At 43.6% G+C, this 15,997-nt stretch overlaps 1 protein-coding gene across 5 annotated transcripts in view; it reads left to right on the forward strand.

The window, feature by feature from the left end:
* Window positions 1-15,997, forward strand: part of slc4a4a (solute carrier family 4 member 4a) — a 309,472-nt gene that overhangs the window by 143,026 nt on the left and 150,449 nt on the right. For all 5 annotated transcript variants that reach the window (XM_042320203.1, XM_042320201.1, XM_042320199.1 and 2 more), the window contains one exon: window positions 13,796-13,956. In XM_042320203.1, the coding sequence (XP_042176137.1) occupies window positions 13,796-13,956 (161 nt within the window). The remainder of the gene's footprint in view (window positions 1-13,795; window positions 13,957-15,997) is intronic.

Below are 15,997 nucleotides of genomic sequence, written 5' to 3' on the forward strand. Positions count from 1 at the left end.
GCAGCCAGTCTGCATGGAGCTGCCAGTCTGCATGGAGCTGCCAGTCTGCAAGGAGCTGCCAGTCTGCACAGAGCTGTCAGTCTGCACAGAGCTGTCAGTCTGTAAGGAGCTGCCAGTCTGCAAGGAGCTGCCAGTCAGCACGGAGCCGCCAGAGCGGTCAGTCTGTAAGAAGCCGCCAGAGCTGTCAGCCTATATGGAGCAGCTAGTGCCGCCAGTCTGCCCAGCGCCGCCAGTGCCCCCAGTCTGCCCAGCGTCGCCAGTCTGCCCAGCGCCGTCAGTCTGCCCAGCATCGCCAGTCTGCCCAGCACCGCCAGTCTGCCCAGCGTCGTCAGTCTGCCCAGCGTCGTCAGTCTGCCCAGCGTCGTCAGTCTGCCCAGCGCCGCCAGTCTGCCCAGCGTCGCCAGTCTGCCCAGCGCCGCCAGTCTGCCCAGCGCCGCCAGTCTGCCCAGCGCCGCCAGTCTGCCAGCGCCGCCAGTCTGCCCAGCGCCGCCAGATCTGCCAGTCAGCCAGACTCTTCCAGATCTGCCAGTCAGCCAGACTCTTCCAGATCTGCCAGTCAACCAGACTCTTCCAGATCTGCCAGTCAACCTGACTCTTCCAGATCTGCCAGTCAACCTGACTCTTCCAGATCTGCCAGTCAACCAGACTCTTCCAGATCTGCCAGTCAACCAGACTCTTCCAGATCTGCCAGTCAGCCAGGATCTGCCAGTCAGCCAGGATCTGCTGAAACCACCAGCCAGCCAGGAGCTGGTAGATCTATCTACCTGCCTGAGCTTCCTCTCACTCCTGAGCTTCCTCTCCTCCTCACTCACTCCTGAGCTTCTGAGCTCTCACTCCTGAGCTTCCTCTCACTCCTGAGCTCCTTCTCTCACTCCTGAGCTTCCCCTCTGAGTCCCGAGCTCCCCTCAGTCCCCTCGGTCCCGAGCTGTCCTTCAGTCCCGATCTGCTCCTCAGTCCAGTGGGGTTCTGGGTGAGGACTAGGCCATGGTCGGCCATGGTCCAGGGCGAAGGGAGAAGGGGACGTCCCACGCCCCGCGCCGGAGCCGCCACCATGGACAGACCCCCACCCGGACCCTCCCTATTGTTTTGAGGTGCGTTCGGGAGTCCACACCTTAGGGGGGTTCTGTCACGCCCTGGTCAAAGTATTTTGTGTTTATCTTTATGTATTTGGTCAGGCCAGGGTGTGGCATGGGGTTTTTGTAATTGTGGTGTGTTTGTCTTGGGGTTTTGGTGGTGGTATTGGGATTGTAGCTTAGTGGGTTGTCTAGCAAGGTCTATGGCTGTCTGGAGTGGTTCTCAATCAGAGGCAGGTGCTTATCGTTGTCTCTGATTGGGAACCATATTTAGGCAGCCATATTCTTTGAGTTTGTCGTGGGTGATTGTCCTGAGTGTCTTAATGTCCTTGTTTGATGTTAGTTGACACAAGTATAGGCTGTTTTCGGTTTTCGTTTCGTTTATTGTTTGTAGTGTTCGTGTTTAGTCGTGTTTACGTTTGTTTAAATAAACATGGATCGCAATCGACACGCTGCAGTTTGGTCCGACTCTCCTTCACTATATGAAAACCGTTACACTGAGCTGACATGGTAAACATGTCGTTCTGCCCCTGAACAAGGCAGTTAACCCACTGTTCCTAGGCAGTCATTGTAAATAACTGCAATCCCCCTATCGGGATAAGTGTCATCAACAACCGCTGAATAGCATAGCGCTATATACAATAAATATTACTATAAATTAATGAAATCACAAGTGCAATATAAGAAAACACAGCTTAGCCTGTTGTTAATCCACCTGTCGTGTCAGATTTTGATATTATGCTTTACAGCGAAAGCAATCCAAGCGTTTGTGTAAGTTTATCGATCACACGATAAAACATTAAGTAAATTTAGCATCAGGTAGCTCGGTCACGAAAATCAGAAAAGCAATCAAATTAATAGTTTACCTTTGATGATCTTCAGATGTTTTCACTCACGAGACTCCCATTTACACAACAAATGTTCTGTTTGTTCCATAAAGATGATTTTTATATCCAAAATACCTCCGTTTGTTTGTTGCGTTATGTTCAGAAATCCACAGGAAAGAGCGGTCAAGACAACACAGACGAAAATTCCAAATAGTTTACATTATGTCCACAGAAACTTGTCAAACTTTTTTTATAATCAATCCTCAGGTTGTTTTTAAAATATATAATCGATAATATATCAACCGCAAATGTCTTTCACAGTAGGAGAGGGAAAGGAAATGGCTGTCCGAATTCTGTTGCGCAAGCAAAACTCATGTGACCACTTGACTCGATGTTATCGTTCTGGCTCATTTTTTCAAAATAAAAGCCTGAAACTATGTCTGAAGACTGTTGACACCTTGAGGAAGCGATAGGAAAATGAATCTGTTTCATATCCCTTTAAATCCAGCAAAGGGAAGCTATGGGACATGGAGTTTTCAAAATAGAAGCCACTTCCTGTTTAGATTTTCCTCAGCGTTTCACCTGCAATATCAGTTCTGTTATTCTCACAGACAATATTTTGACAGTTTTGGAAACTTTAGAGTGTGTTCTATCCAATACTAATAATACTACGCATATATTAGCAACTGAGACTGAGGAGCTGGCTGTTTACAATGGGCACCTTTTCATCCAAGCTACTCAATACTGCCCCTGCAGCCATATGAAATTAACTGACTTGCCTGTTTAAATAAAAAAAAGTTCTCTCAACTCCATGACCACTGACAGTTGTTGTTGCCTGATGTAGGACTCTTGTGCCAGAGGAGAGACTCTCAGACTGAAAACACCTCCATTAATTGCCACAGTTTAGACTACCGATAGATCAGTGTTCTAACTCCCCCTCGAAGGTAGTGTGGTGCAATGACAGAATGGCACCATAAATTCTTAACTTTTAAAATAAGAACCACTGTACATCCACTGAGCGCTGCTTGTTGTCCTCAGAACTCCAAAGGTAGAGACATACTAACTCTATAAGTGTTTTGATGCTTTCAAGGCGAGCTCGAGCAGACGGCTCAGGAGACGTAGCCAGGATGCATCTCCGACAGCACTTGTCATACTCCTTCACATAATGCTCCATCTTGGGCCAGAATAAATGTTGCCTTGCCAAATTAAGAGTTCTAGCTTGACCTTGGTGGCCAGCAAGGTCATGCACACCACTCAATGCTTTATCCTTCATACTTTTGGGCAGCACATACTGATGTGTCTTTTGTTTGCTCAAAGGGTCATTTGTCACCCTGTAAAGCACTCCATCTTGGACCCTGAGCTTTTCCCACTGCTTGATGTGTGCAAGGCTTTGTGAATTATATCCATCCGTCTCTCGTCTTGAAGGCCGTCTTTTGCGTTTGACAAACAGGATAGCCCTTGAAATTGTAGGATCATGTTCTTGGCTCCGCTGAAGCTCCTCGAAAGACATCGCAGGAAGGGAGTCTTGGCCTGGAGATATGAGTTGTTGCGCAGACTGCACTAACGGAACCGCTCGAGCTTCAGTCGCTACATCCCACTAATTATAGACTTGACAGATCGCTTTCACTACTGCAGAGACACAGGTTAAAGGACAGCTGTCGGACTGATTTCCAGAGATTTTCCCAGCTTGTTTTTTCACTATGTGACTCTGGACCTTCAAGCGAAACACATCTTGATTCCCGTCTTCTCCTATAGCATCGGCTTCAGCAAGCAGACTACCATAGTTCTCACTGATCAACCTGTGACTAACTAACTTGGCAAATGGGTCCCTACTGAGGGCGTCAGCCACAATGTTCTTTGTCCCTTCGATATGCTTTAGATCGAATGAGTAGGGAGTCAATGTAGCTACCCAGCATTGTTCACAGGGAGTCAATGTAGCTACCCAGCATTGTTCACAGGGAGCCAATGTAGCTACCCAGCATTGTTCACAGGGAGCCAATGTAGCTACCCAGCGTTGCTCTCAGGGAGCCAATGTAGCTACCCAGCATTGCTCTCAGGGAGCCAATGTAGCTACCCAGCGTTGCTCGCAGGCGTCGGGTTTTGGTTTAGTCATTAAGTACATGAGGAGATTATTATCAGATCAAACTGAAAATGAATGTCCCTTGAGCCAGTGGCTAAAATGTTCACACACAGTACATTTCAAGGCCAGAAACTTGAGTGTGTGCACAGGAAGAGTGGCTTGGCAATAGCAGAACAGTTTGAAATTAAATGTTGATTATAATTCCTAGGAAGGATTTGACCCTTCGTACTTAGGGCATCCTTCGTACTTAGGGGATGCACAGATCTTTCTCCATTAGATCCTTCATCTTTGATTTCACATCCACCTTTGTTGGATCCACAGCCATCCCATCATCATTAATGACATGACCCAAAAATCTCACGACTTCCGCAGGAATATGCATTTCTTTGGGCTCAGCTTCAGGTTGTCTTAGTCTCTGGAACACCAGCTTTAATCTATCCAACACTAGGAGGTCGTCTAAGTAACACAGCAGGCTACTGAAGTTTAGATCCCAAAGAATGCTGAGCATCATCCTCATAAATGAAAATGCACTATTGCATAGGCCCTGCGGCATTCAATTGTATTCATGCAGACCCAGTGGGGTAGTGAAGGCTGCATACTTTTTATCCTCCTCACACATAGGTATGTTGTAAAAGCCTGATGTCAAGTCCATCATACTGATGTAGGTGTTGCCCCCTAGGGCTGCAAGACAATCAGATTGGTGTGGAAGTGGGTGTGCATCTTTGAGTGTCTTGCATTTAGCCATCTGAAATCTTTACATAGACGGAGCCCATCTTCTTTCTTCCACACCATTACTAGAGTGGACGCATATTTGCTGATGGATTTCCTGTTCTTCCATTTCCGTCAATACTTTTTGTAGTTTCTGGTAGTCGGCAGGAGGAACCCTACGATATGGTAGGCAAAATGGTCTGTCATCTGTGAGCCGAATTCGATGCTCAAAGCCTTTGCCTTTGCCACAACCCGGAGAGCTCTTGGAGAACACATCATTGTAGTTAATAAGTAACTAAACTAATCCCGCTCTTGTTGCTTGACCAACTTTACAGGGTTAATGTCAACCTCTCCCAACCCTACATCTAGCAGTCTCTGCTTCAAATCCATGGAGCAGGTTGTGATGGGCTGTGTCCCTAGAGTTCCCTATTCCATCTTGCAGGAGCCTTGGAAAACGGTGAAGTCCTCCAGAAAGGTAGACACATCAGCCAGCTTGCACTTTCTCTTCAGAGTGATAGGTTTGTCCGATAGGTAGTGACTTTCATGGGCACCCACCTGTTACCCCACATGGCTGTGATGACTCGGCCCACCATGATGTTTTGTGGCATGGTCTTGGATGAAGTGGGTTCGATCCACAATAGTGCGCCCTGGAGACAATGGCACATTGTTGGGAAGCCTCCCCATACTAGATGCTGTTGTTTAGCAAGGAGTTTAGCAAGGAGTGTGACAGCTTGGTTGAGTTTGACTGTCCCTATTTTCGGGGCATTTCTTCACTCTGTCAACATGTCAGACTAGTCATTTTTTTATTTTTTTATTTTTTATTTATTTATTTTATTTAACCAGGTAGGCCAGTTGAGAACAAGTTCTCATTTACAACTGTGACCTTGCCAAGATAAAGCAAAGCAGCGCAACACAAACAACAACACAGAGTTACATGGAATAAACAAACGTACAGTCAATAACACAATAGAAAAAAAGTCTATATACAGTGTGTGCAAATGGAGTGAGGGGGTAAGGCAATACATAGGCCATAGTAGCGAAGTAATTACAATTTAGCAGATTAACACTGGAGTGATAAATGAGCAGATGAGCAGGTGCAAGTAGAAATACTGGTGTGCAAAATAGCAAAACAATTAATAAAAACTATGGGGATGAGGTATGGAGATTGGATGGGCGATTTACATATGGGCTGTGTACAGCTGCAGCGATCGGTTAGCTGCACAGATAGCTGATGTTTAAACTTAGTGAGGGAGATATAAGTCAACTTCAGCAACTCGTTCCAGTCATTGACAGCAGAGAACTGGAAGGAAAGGCAGCCAAAGGAGGTGTTGGCTTTGGGGATGACCAGTGAGATATACCTGCTGGAGTGCGTGCTACAGGTGGGTGTTGTTATCGTGACCAGGTAGCTGAGATAAGGCAGAGCTTTACCTAGCAAAGACTTAAATATGACTTGGAGCCAGTGGGTCTGGCGCCAAATATGTAGCGAGGGCCAGCCGACGAGAACATACAAGTCGTAGTGGTGGCTGGTATATGGGGCTTTGGTGACAAAACAGATGGCACTGTGATAGATGGTGAGTAGAGTTTGAGGCTTAACCAACAGACAGTTTGTTTTCCAGTGACCTGACTCAAAGCATGACAAACACAGACCCTCCCTTCTACAGTGTGCAAGAGTAGAGTGGTTGTACCATTACACACCTTGCAGTGTTTCTTGTAAGAGTACCGTTGGTTAGGTGGGTGTTGCGGTCTGTTGTCTGAGTGTTCTGCGATAGCACATGAACCAGTAGACTTATCAAAGTTTGCATGTGTCATGGCTCAGGAGAAGACCCAGATGCAGACAGTTTTGAAGTAACAAAAGTTTATTACAAAAACAGAGTGGCAGGCAAACGACAGGTCAAGGTCAGGCTGAGGTCAGTAGTCCATAGCAGAGTCTGAAAGGTAGAGAACGGCAGGCTCAGGGTCAGGCTGAGGTCAGTAGTCCATAGCAGAGTCTGAAAGGTAGAGAACGGCAGGCTCAGGGTCAGGCAGAGGTCAGTAGTCCATAGCAGAGTCTGAAAGGTAGAGAACGGCAGGCAGGCTCAGGGTCAGGCAGAGGTCAGTAGTCCATAGCAGAGTCTGAAAGGTAGAGAACGGCAGGCTCAGGGCCAGGCAGAGGTCAGTAGTCCATAGCAGAGTCTGAAAGGTCAGGCAGGCTCAGGGTAGGCAGAGGTTAGTAGTCCATAGAGTCTGAAAGGTAGAGAAGCAGGCTCAGGGTCAGGCAGAGGTCAGTAGTCCATAGCAGAGTCTGAAAGGTAGAGAACAGCAGGCTCAGGGTCAGGCAGAGGTCAGTAGTCCATAGCAGAGTCTGAAAGGTAGAGAACGGCAGGCAGGCTCAGGGTCAGGCAGAGGTCAGTAATCCAGAGCAGAGTCTGAAAGGTAGAGAACGGCAAGCAGGCTCAGGCTCAGGGTCAGGCAGAGGTCAGTAATCCCGTGTGGTAAAACAAGGTACAGAACGACGGGCTGGCTCAGGGTCAGGGCAAGCAAAATAGTCAAAAAACAGGAATGCAAGAAAACAGGAACTAGAGACAGACAGGAGTATTGGTAAAACGTTTTGACAAAACAAAAGGAACTGGCAACAGACAAACAAAATACAGGTATAAGTACACTGGGGATAATGGGGATGATGGGCAACACCTGGAGGGGGGTGGAGACAAGCACAAAAACAGGTGTACTGAGTACTTGTCAGATCCATCCTGTCTGAAGCATGGGGGCTCTCTCACATCAGACTGCATGACCAACTTCAATCCAGATAAATTAAAGGGAGGGTGTGGCAGTAAATGTCTGGCCTGCACTGGTGCTCTGAGCATGTGCGCCTCTATCCTCCTTCCTCTCACCTTCCTTCCTAATCTGAGCTGATCTAGACTGTCCTATCTGATGAGCGAGTTGTGTGATAAGAATTCCCAAGTCAGGATTGGCCACCTCTGAACTATCTGAGAGGGTGTCACTAGGCATAATTACAGGAGTTGAGGGTGTGTCGTTAGGCACCTGAGTTGAGCAAAATATTGGTGAATCTACAACATCTATAATTCTGGCTGTGGTCTTTGGCAACTCCCTGAAAAACCTCCCTCTCCCAAGACCCAGTTCAAGCTCATCACTGGAAACACTGTCTCCTCTTCCAACCATATAAGTCATATTCACTATATGATACCAACTGGCAAGGACCAACTGTCAAGTGTCTTCACTGACATTTTCAACCTCTCCCTGACCGAGTCTGTAATACCCACATGTTTCAAGCAGACCACCGTAGTCCCTGTACCCAAGAAAGCGAAGCTAACCTGCCTAAATGATTACCGCCCCGTAGCAGCCATGAAGTGCTTTGAAAGGCTGGTCATGGTTCACATCAACACCATCATGCCAGAAACCCTAGACCCTCTCCAGTTAGCTTACTGTCTCAACAGATCCACAGATGACACAATCTCAATCACACTCCACACTGCCCTTTCTCACCTGGACAAAAGGAACACCTATGCTGTTCATTGATTACCGCTCAGCGTTCAACACCATAGTGCCCACACAGCTCATCACTAAACTAAAGACCCAGGGACTAAACACCTCCCTCTGCAACTGTATCCTGGACTTCCTGACGGTCCGCCCCCAGGTGTTAGGAGTAGGCAACAACACATCTGACACGCTGATCCTCAACACTGGGACCCCTCAGGGGTGCGTGCTTAGTTCCCTCCTGTACTCCCTGTTCACCCACGACTGCATGGCCGAGCACGACTCCAACACCATCATTAAGTTTGCTGATGACACAAGAGTCACCGACACCGACAATGATGAGACAGCCTATAGGGAGGAGACCTGAGACCTATCTGACCGTAAGGCGCTACAGAGGGTAGTGCAAATGGCCCAGTACATTATTGGGGCCAAGCTTCCTGATATCCAGGACCTATATGCTAGGCTGTGTCAGAGGAAGGCCTGACAAATTGTCCAAGATTCCAGTCACCAAAGTCATAGACTGTTCTCTCTGCTATGGCACAGCAAGAGGTACCAGACTGCCAAGTCTAGGACCAAAAGGCTCCTTAACAGCTTCTACACCCAAGCCATAAGACTGCTGAACAACTAATGAAATGGCCACCCGGACAATTTACATTTACCCCCCTCCCTCCCCCTTGTTTGTTTTTACACAGCTGCTACTTGCTGTTTATCATCTATGCAAAGTCAATTTACAATTACCTCGACTAACCAGTGCCCCCGCACATTGACTCAGTATCGGTAGCCCCTGTATATAGCCTCCACATTGACTCAGTATCGGTAGCCCCTGTATATAGCCTCCACATTGACTCAGTATCGGTAGCCCCTGTATATAGCCTCCACATTGACTCAGTATCGGTAGCCCCTGTATATAGCCTCCACATTGACTCAGTATCGGTAGCCCCTGTATATAGCCTCCACATTGACTCAGTATCGGTAGCCCCTGTATATAGCCTCCACATTGACTCAGTATCGGTAGCCCCTATATATAGCCTCATTATTGTTATGTACATTTCTTGTGTTGCTTTTTGATTGATTAGATTTTTTAAACTTTAGTTTATTTAGTAAATATTTTATTAACTCTATTTATTGAACTGCATTGTTGGTTAAGGGCTTGTAATTAAGCATTTCATGGTAAGGTTGTATTTGGCGCATGTGACAAATACAATTTGATTTGAAGAAAAGAGTTTAGAAAATATTTTCTAAATAAACTAAAGTAAAAGAATTTAAATTAAAAAAGAGCCGAATATATATGGCAACCTAAATAGGATCCCCAATCAGAGACAACGATAAACAGCTGCCTCTGATTGGGAACTGATTCAGGCCACCATAGACCTACATTTACCTAGACAAACCAAAACCCTATAGATATACAAAAAACCCTAGACTAGAGGAAAAACACACATACCACCCTCGTCACACCCTGACCTAACCAAAATAATAAAGAAAACTAAGATAACTAAGGTCAGGTCGTGCCAATTTTAAGTGTTTCTAAAATCCCCTAATTGATTAAGGAATGGAGGAAAAATGATTGGTACCCTGTTTGGCCGTTAGGTTTTATTGGTATTATGACACGTCCAGTGTGGGGCTCTATTGAGGACAGTTTTATAATGTGCAATGTTCCTCTTCCACTCAGCTCAGCACCAGGTGCAGCTCATCAACTGTAATTAGGGTTAGGGTTAATCAACAGTAATTAGGGTTAGGGTTAATCAACAGTAATTAGGGTAGGGTTAATCAACAGTAATTAGGGTTAGGGTTAATCAACAGTAATTAGGGTAGGGTTAATTAACAGTAATTAGGGTAGGGTTAATTAACAGTAATTAGGGTTAGGGTTAATCAACAGTAATTAGGGTTAGGGTTAATCAACAGTAATTAGGGTAGGGTTAATTAACAGTAATTAGGGTTAGGGTTAATCAACAGTAATTAGGGTTAGGGTTAATCAACAGTAATTAGGGTAGGGTTAATCAACAGTAATTAGGGTTTGGGTTAATCAACAGTAATTAGGGTAGGGTTAATCAACAGTAATTAGGGTTAGGGTTAATCAACAGTAATTAGGGTTAGGGTTAATCAACAGTAATTAGGGTTAGGGTTAATCAACAGTAATTAGGGTAGGGTTAATTAACAGTAATTAGGGTTAGGGTTAATCAACAGTAATTAGGGTTAGGGTTAATCAACAGTAATTAGGGTAGGGTTAATCAACAGTAATTAGGGTTAGGGTTAATCAACAGTAATTAGGGTTAGGGTTAATCAACAGTAATTAGGGTAGGGTTAATTAACAGTAATTAGGGTTAGGGTTAATCAACAGTAATTAGGGTTAGGGTTAATCAACAGTAATTAGGGTAGGGTTAATTAACAGTAATTAGGGTTAGGGTTAATCAACAGTAATTAGGGTAGGGTTAATCAACAGTAATTAGGGTAGGGTTAATCAACAGTAATTAGGGTTAGGGTTAATCAACAGTAATTAGGGTAGGGTTAATCAACAGTAATTAGGGTAGGGTTAATCAACAGTAATTAGGGTTAGGGTTAAATCATCCCACTTGAACTCACTGTTCTGATCAGAACAGTATTTCTCCGGTGGACTTCAGAGATCAAACATAGTATTTAATCACTCTCTCCTTCTCCTTGATTCTTCCAATGTGTTGTTAGATCAAAAGTAGCCTAGTTTTTACAATGTCTTTACAGCTGGCCTATTTAAAGTGTTGATCAAGGTTATGGACCAGGACCTGGTTTCCCATAGCGATGGAATCTAAGCTTAAGGCTAAGTTCATTGTTAGAACCTTCGCGGAGCATGATTAAACCTCCAAGCTGTTTCCAAAACCATTGTTACTGAAATTGCACTTGAAAACACTTGTTATTTACTGACAGCATCAGACCACTCATAGAACAGCTAAGTGATTTGTTAGATGTGTTTTTGCCCTTTCGCAGAAGATTGCCACTCATTTTTTTTTATACATTTGACATTTTAGTAGAAGCTCGTATCCAGAGTGACTTACAGGAGCAATTGGGGTTAAGTACCTTGCTCAAGGGTACATCAACAGATCTTTCACCTAGTTGGCTCAGGGACGCAAACCAGCAACCTTTTGGTTACTGGCCTCCAACTCAATCATCAAGTTTGCGGACGACACAACAGTGGTAGGCTTGATTACCAACAACGACGAGACGGCCTACAGGGAGGAGGTGAGGGCCCTCGGAGTGTGGTGTCAGGAAAATAACCTCACACTCAACGTCAACAAAACTAAGGAGATGATTGTGGACTTCAGTAAACAGCAGAGGGAACATCCCCCTATCCACATCGATGGAACAGTAGTGGAGAGGGTAGCAAGTTTTAAGTTCCTCTGCATACACATCACAGACAAACTGAATTGGTCCACCCACACAGACAGCATCATGAAGAAGGGGCAGCAGCGCCTCTTCAACCTCAGGAGGCTGAAGAAATTTGGCTTGTCACCAAAAGCACTCACAAACTTCTACAGATGCACAATCGAGAGCATCCTGGCGGGCTGTATCACCGCTTGGTACGGCAACTGCTCCGCCCACAACCGTAAGGCTCTCCAGAGGGTAGTGAGGTCTGCACAATGCATCACCGGGGGCAAACTACCTGCCCTCCAAGACACCTACACCACCCGATGTTACAGGAAGGCCATAAAGATCATCAAGGACAACAACCACCCGAGCCACTGCCTGTTCACCCCGCTATCATCCAGAAGGCGAGGTCAGTACAGGTGCATCAAAGCTGGGACCGAGAGACTGAAAAACAGCTTCTATCTCAAGGCCATCAGACTGTTAAACAGCCACCACTAACATTGAGTGGCTGCTGCCAACACACTGTCTCAACTCCAGCCACTTTAATAATAGGAATTGATGGGAAATGATGTAAAATATATCACTAGCCACTTTAAACAATGCTACCTAATATAATGTTTACATACCCTACATTATTCATCTCATATGTATACGTATATACTGTACTCTATATCATCTACTGCATCTTTATGTAATACATGTATCACTAGCCACTTTAACTATGCCACTTTGTTTACATACTCATCTCATATGTATATACTGTACTCGATACCATCTACTGTATCTTGCCTATGCCGCTCTGTACCATCACTCATTCATATATCTTTATGTACATATTCTTTATCCCCTTACACTTGTGTGTATAAGACAGTAGTTTTGGAATTGTTAGTTAGATTACTTGTTGGTTATTACTGCATTGTCGGAACTAGAAGCACAAGCATTTCGCTACTCTCGCATTAACATCTGCTAACCATGTGTATGTGACAAATAACATTTGATTTGATTTGATTTGGCCCAATACTCTTAACCGCTAGCCTACCTGCCACCCATAGAATGAAGATGTTTATAGAATCAAGATGTTTATCTGTCTCTCTGTGACCGCCAAAATTACTGACTACATATATAAAATTTATTCATAAAGCCCTTCTTACATCAGCTGATATCTCAAAGTGATCTCAATCATAGGCTATTGAAATACATGTTATGTTCAATCAAGTTATTTTATCTAATTGTAGGCTACTGTAGCTAGAATATGTACTTTTTGCCTCGATATACTGTATTTCATGATGTGCAACCACAATCTGTGATTCAGTGCGTTATTGAAGCATTATTAGAAAAATCTGCCTCAAAATGGCTATTAGCAGTGTTAGATAATCATATATTACTCAGAGCTGATCCGTCGTCGACATTGTAGAATAATTCAAATTTGAAACCAGAAGCCTATCCCAATGCACTGGGTCTTTTTAGAATCTATCAGTATCAACATATGACTCGATGATGGACATGGGGAACGTTGCCTCTGCGTGGTGTTTTGGGAAATGCATGTTACATCTTCAGCCGTTGTAGGAACGATGCATCATTAAAACACTCTTGAAAGGATATGCATATTCTTGATACCATTTGAAAGGAAAAACGTTTAAGTTTGTGGAAATGTGAAATGAATGTAGGAGAATATAATACATTAGATCTGATAGAAGATAATACAAAGAAAACATGTCTTTTTCTGTTTGTTTTGTATCATCATCTTTGAAATGCAAGAGAAAGGCCATTATGTATTATTCCAGCCCAGGCACAATTTATATTTTGGCCACTAGATGGCAGCAGTGCATGTGCAAAGTTTTAGACTGATCCAATGACCCATTGCATATCTGTTCAAAATGTTGTATCAAGACTGCCCAAATGTGCTTAATTGGTTTATTAATACATTTTCAAGTTCATAATTGTGCACTCTCCTCAAACAATAGCATGGATTATTTCACTGTAATAGCTACTGTAAATTGGACAGTGCAGTTAGATTAACAAGAATTTAAGCTTTCTGTCCATATCAGATATGTCTATGTCCTGGGAAATGTTCTTGTTACTTACAACCTCATGCTAATCACATTAGCTTACGTTAGCTCAACCATCCTGCAGGGGGGACACTGATCTCGTAGAAGTTATTAAAATGCCTTTAATAAACTGTTTAGCTTGTAATATTGCTCTACTGACTTCTTGCACTGTTACATGCTTGGTATATGAAGATGGTGTAATATAACAAGGTATATGAATGGTGAAACCTGTCATGTCCCCCCCAGGTGGATCAAGTTTGAGGAGAAGGTGGAGAAGGGAGGAGAGCGTTGGAGTAAACCCCATGTGGCCACGCTGTCGCTCCACAGCCTGATGGAGCTCCGGACTTGCATCGAGAAAGGAACCATCATGCTGGAACTGGAGGCCTTCACGCTGCCTCAGGTCGTTGGTAAGAAAACACATGTACTACATTATGATTGACTACATTATGACTGACCAGACCTTTACTACATTATGATTGACTTCATTATGACCCGCCAGACCTTTGCTACATTATAACTGACCATATTATCACTGACCAGACCTTTACTACATTATGACTGACCAGACCTTTACTACATTATGACTGACCATATTATCACTGACCAGACCTTTACTACATTATGACTGACCAGACCTTTACTACATTATGACTGACCATATTATCACTGACCCGACCTTTACTACATTATGACTGACCAGACATTTACTACATTATGACTGACCAGACCTTTACTACATTATGACTGACCAGACATTTACTACATTATGACTGACCAGACATGTACTACATTATGACTGACCATATTATCACTGACCAGACCTTTACTACATTATGTCTGACCATACACTGACCAGACCTTTACTACATTATGATTGACCAGACCTTTAATACATTATGACTGACCATATTATCACTGACCAGACCTTTACTACATTATGATTGACCAGACCTTTAATACCTTATGACTGACCATACACTGACCAGACCTTTACTACATTATGACTGACCATACACTGACCAGACCTTTACTACATTATGATTGACCAGACCTTTACTACATTATGACTGACCATATTTTCACTGACCAGACCTTTACTACATTATGACTGACCAGACCTTTACTACATTATGACTGACCAGACCTTTACTATATTATGACTGACCAGACATTTACTACATTATGACTGACCAGACATTTACTACATTATGACTGACCATATTATCACTGACCAGACCTTTACTACATTATGATTGACCAGACCTTTACTCTGACCTACATTATGATGACCATATTATCACTGACCAGACCTTTACTACATTATGATTGACCAGACCTTTAATACATTATGACTGAACAGACCTTTACTATTATATTATCACTGACCAGACCTTACTACATTATGTCTGGCCAGACCTTTACTACATTATGATTGACCCTACATTATGACTGACCAGACCTTTACTACATTATGATTGACCCTATTATCACTGACCAGACCTTTACTACATTATGACTGACCATACACTGACCAAACCGTTACTACATTATGATTGACCATAATATCACTGACCAGACCTTCACTACATTATGACTGACCATATTATCACTGACCAGACCTTTACTACATTATGACTGACCATACACCGACCAAACCGTTACTACATTATGACTGACCATACACTGACCAGACCTTTACTACATTATGACTGACCATACACTGACCAGACCTTTACTACATTATGACTGACCATATTATCACTGACAAGACCTTTACTACATTATGACTGACCATACACTGACTAGACCTTTACTACATTATGACTGACCATACACTGACCAGACCTTTACTACATTATGACTGACCATACCATTACTACATTATGACTGACCAGACCTTTACTACATTATGACTGACCAGACCTTTACTACATTATGACTGACCATATTATCACTGACCAGACTTTCACTACATTATGACTGACCATATTATCACTGACCAGACCTTTACTACATTATGACTGACCATACACTGACCAGACCTTTACTACATTATGACTGACCATACCATTACTACATTATGACTGACCAGACCTTTACTACATTATGACTGACCATACACTGACCAGACCGTTACTACATTATGATTGACCATAATATCACTGACCAGACATTCACTACATTATGACTGACCATATTATCACTGACCAGACCTTTACTACATTATGACTGACCATACACTGACCAGACCTTTACTACATTATGACTGACCATACCATTACTACATTATGACTGACCAGACCTTTACTACATTATGACTGACCAGACCTTTACTACATTATGACTGACCATATTATCACTGACCAGACCTTTACTACATTGTGACTGACCATATTATCACTGACCAGACCTTTACTACATTATGACTGACCGTACACTAACCAGACC

This window comes from Oncorhynchus tshawytscha, linkage group LG04, assembly GCF_018296145.1.
Source record: "Oncorhynchus tshawytscha isolate Ot180627B linkage group LG04, Otsh_v2.0, whole genome shotgun sequence".
Classification (NCBI taxonomy): domain Eukaryota; kingdom Metazoa; phylum Chordata; class Actinopteri; order Salmoniformes; family Salmonidae; genus Oncorhynchus; species Oncorhynchus tshawytscha.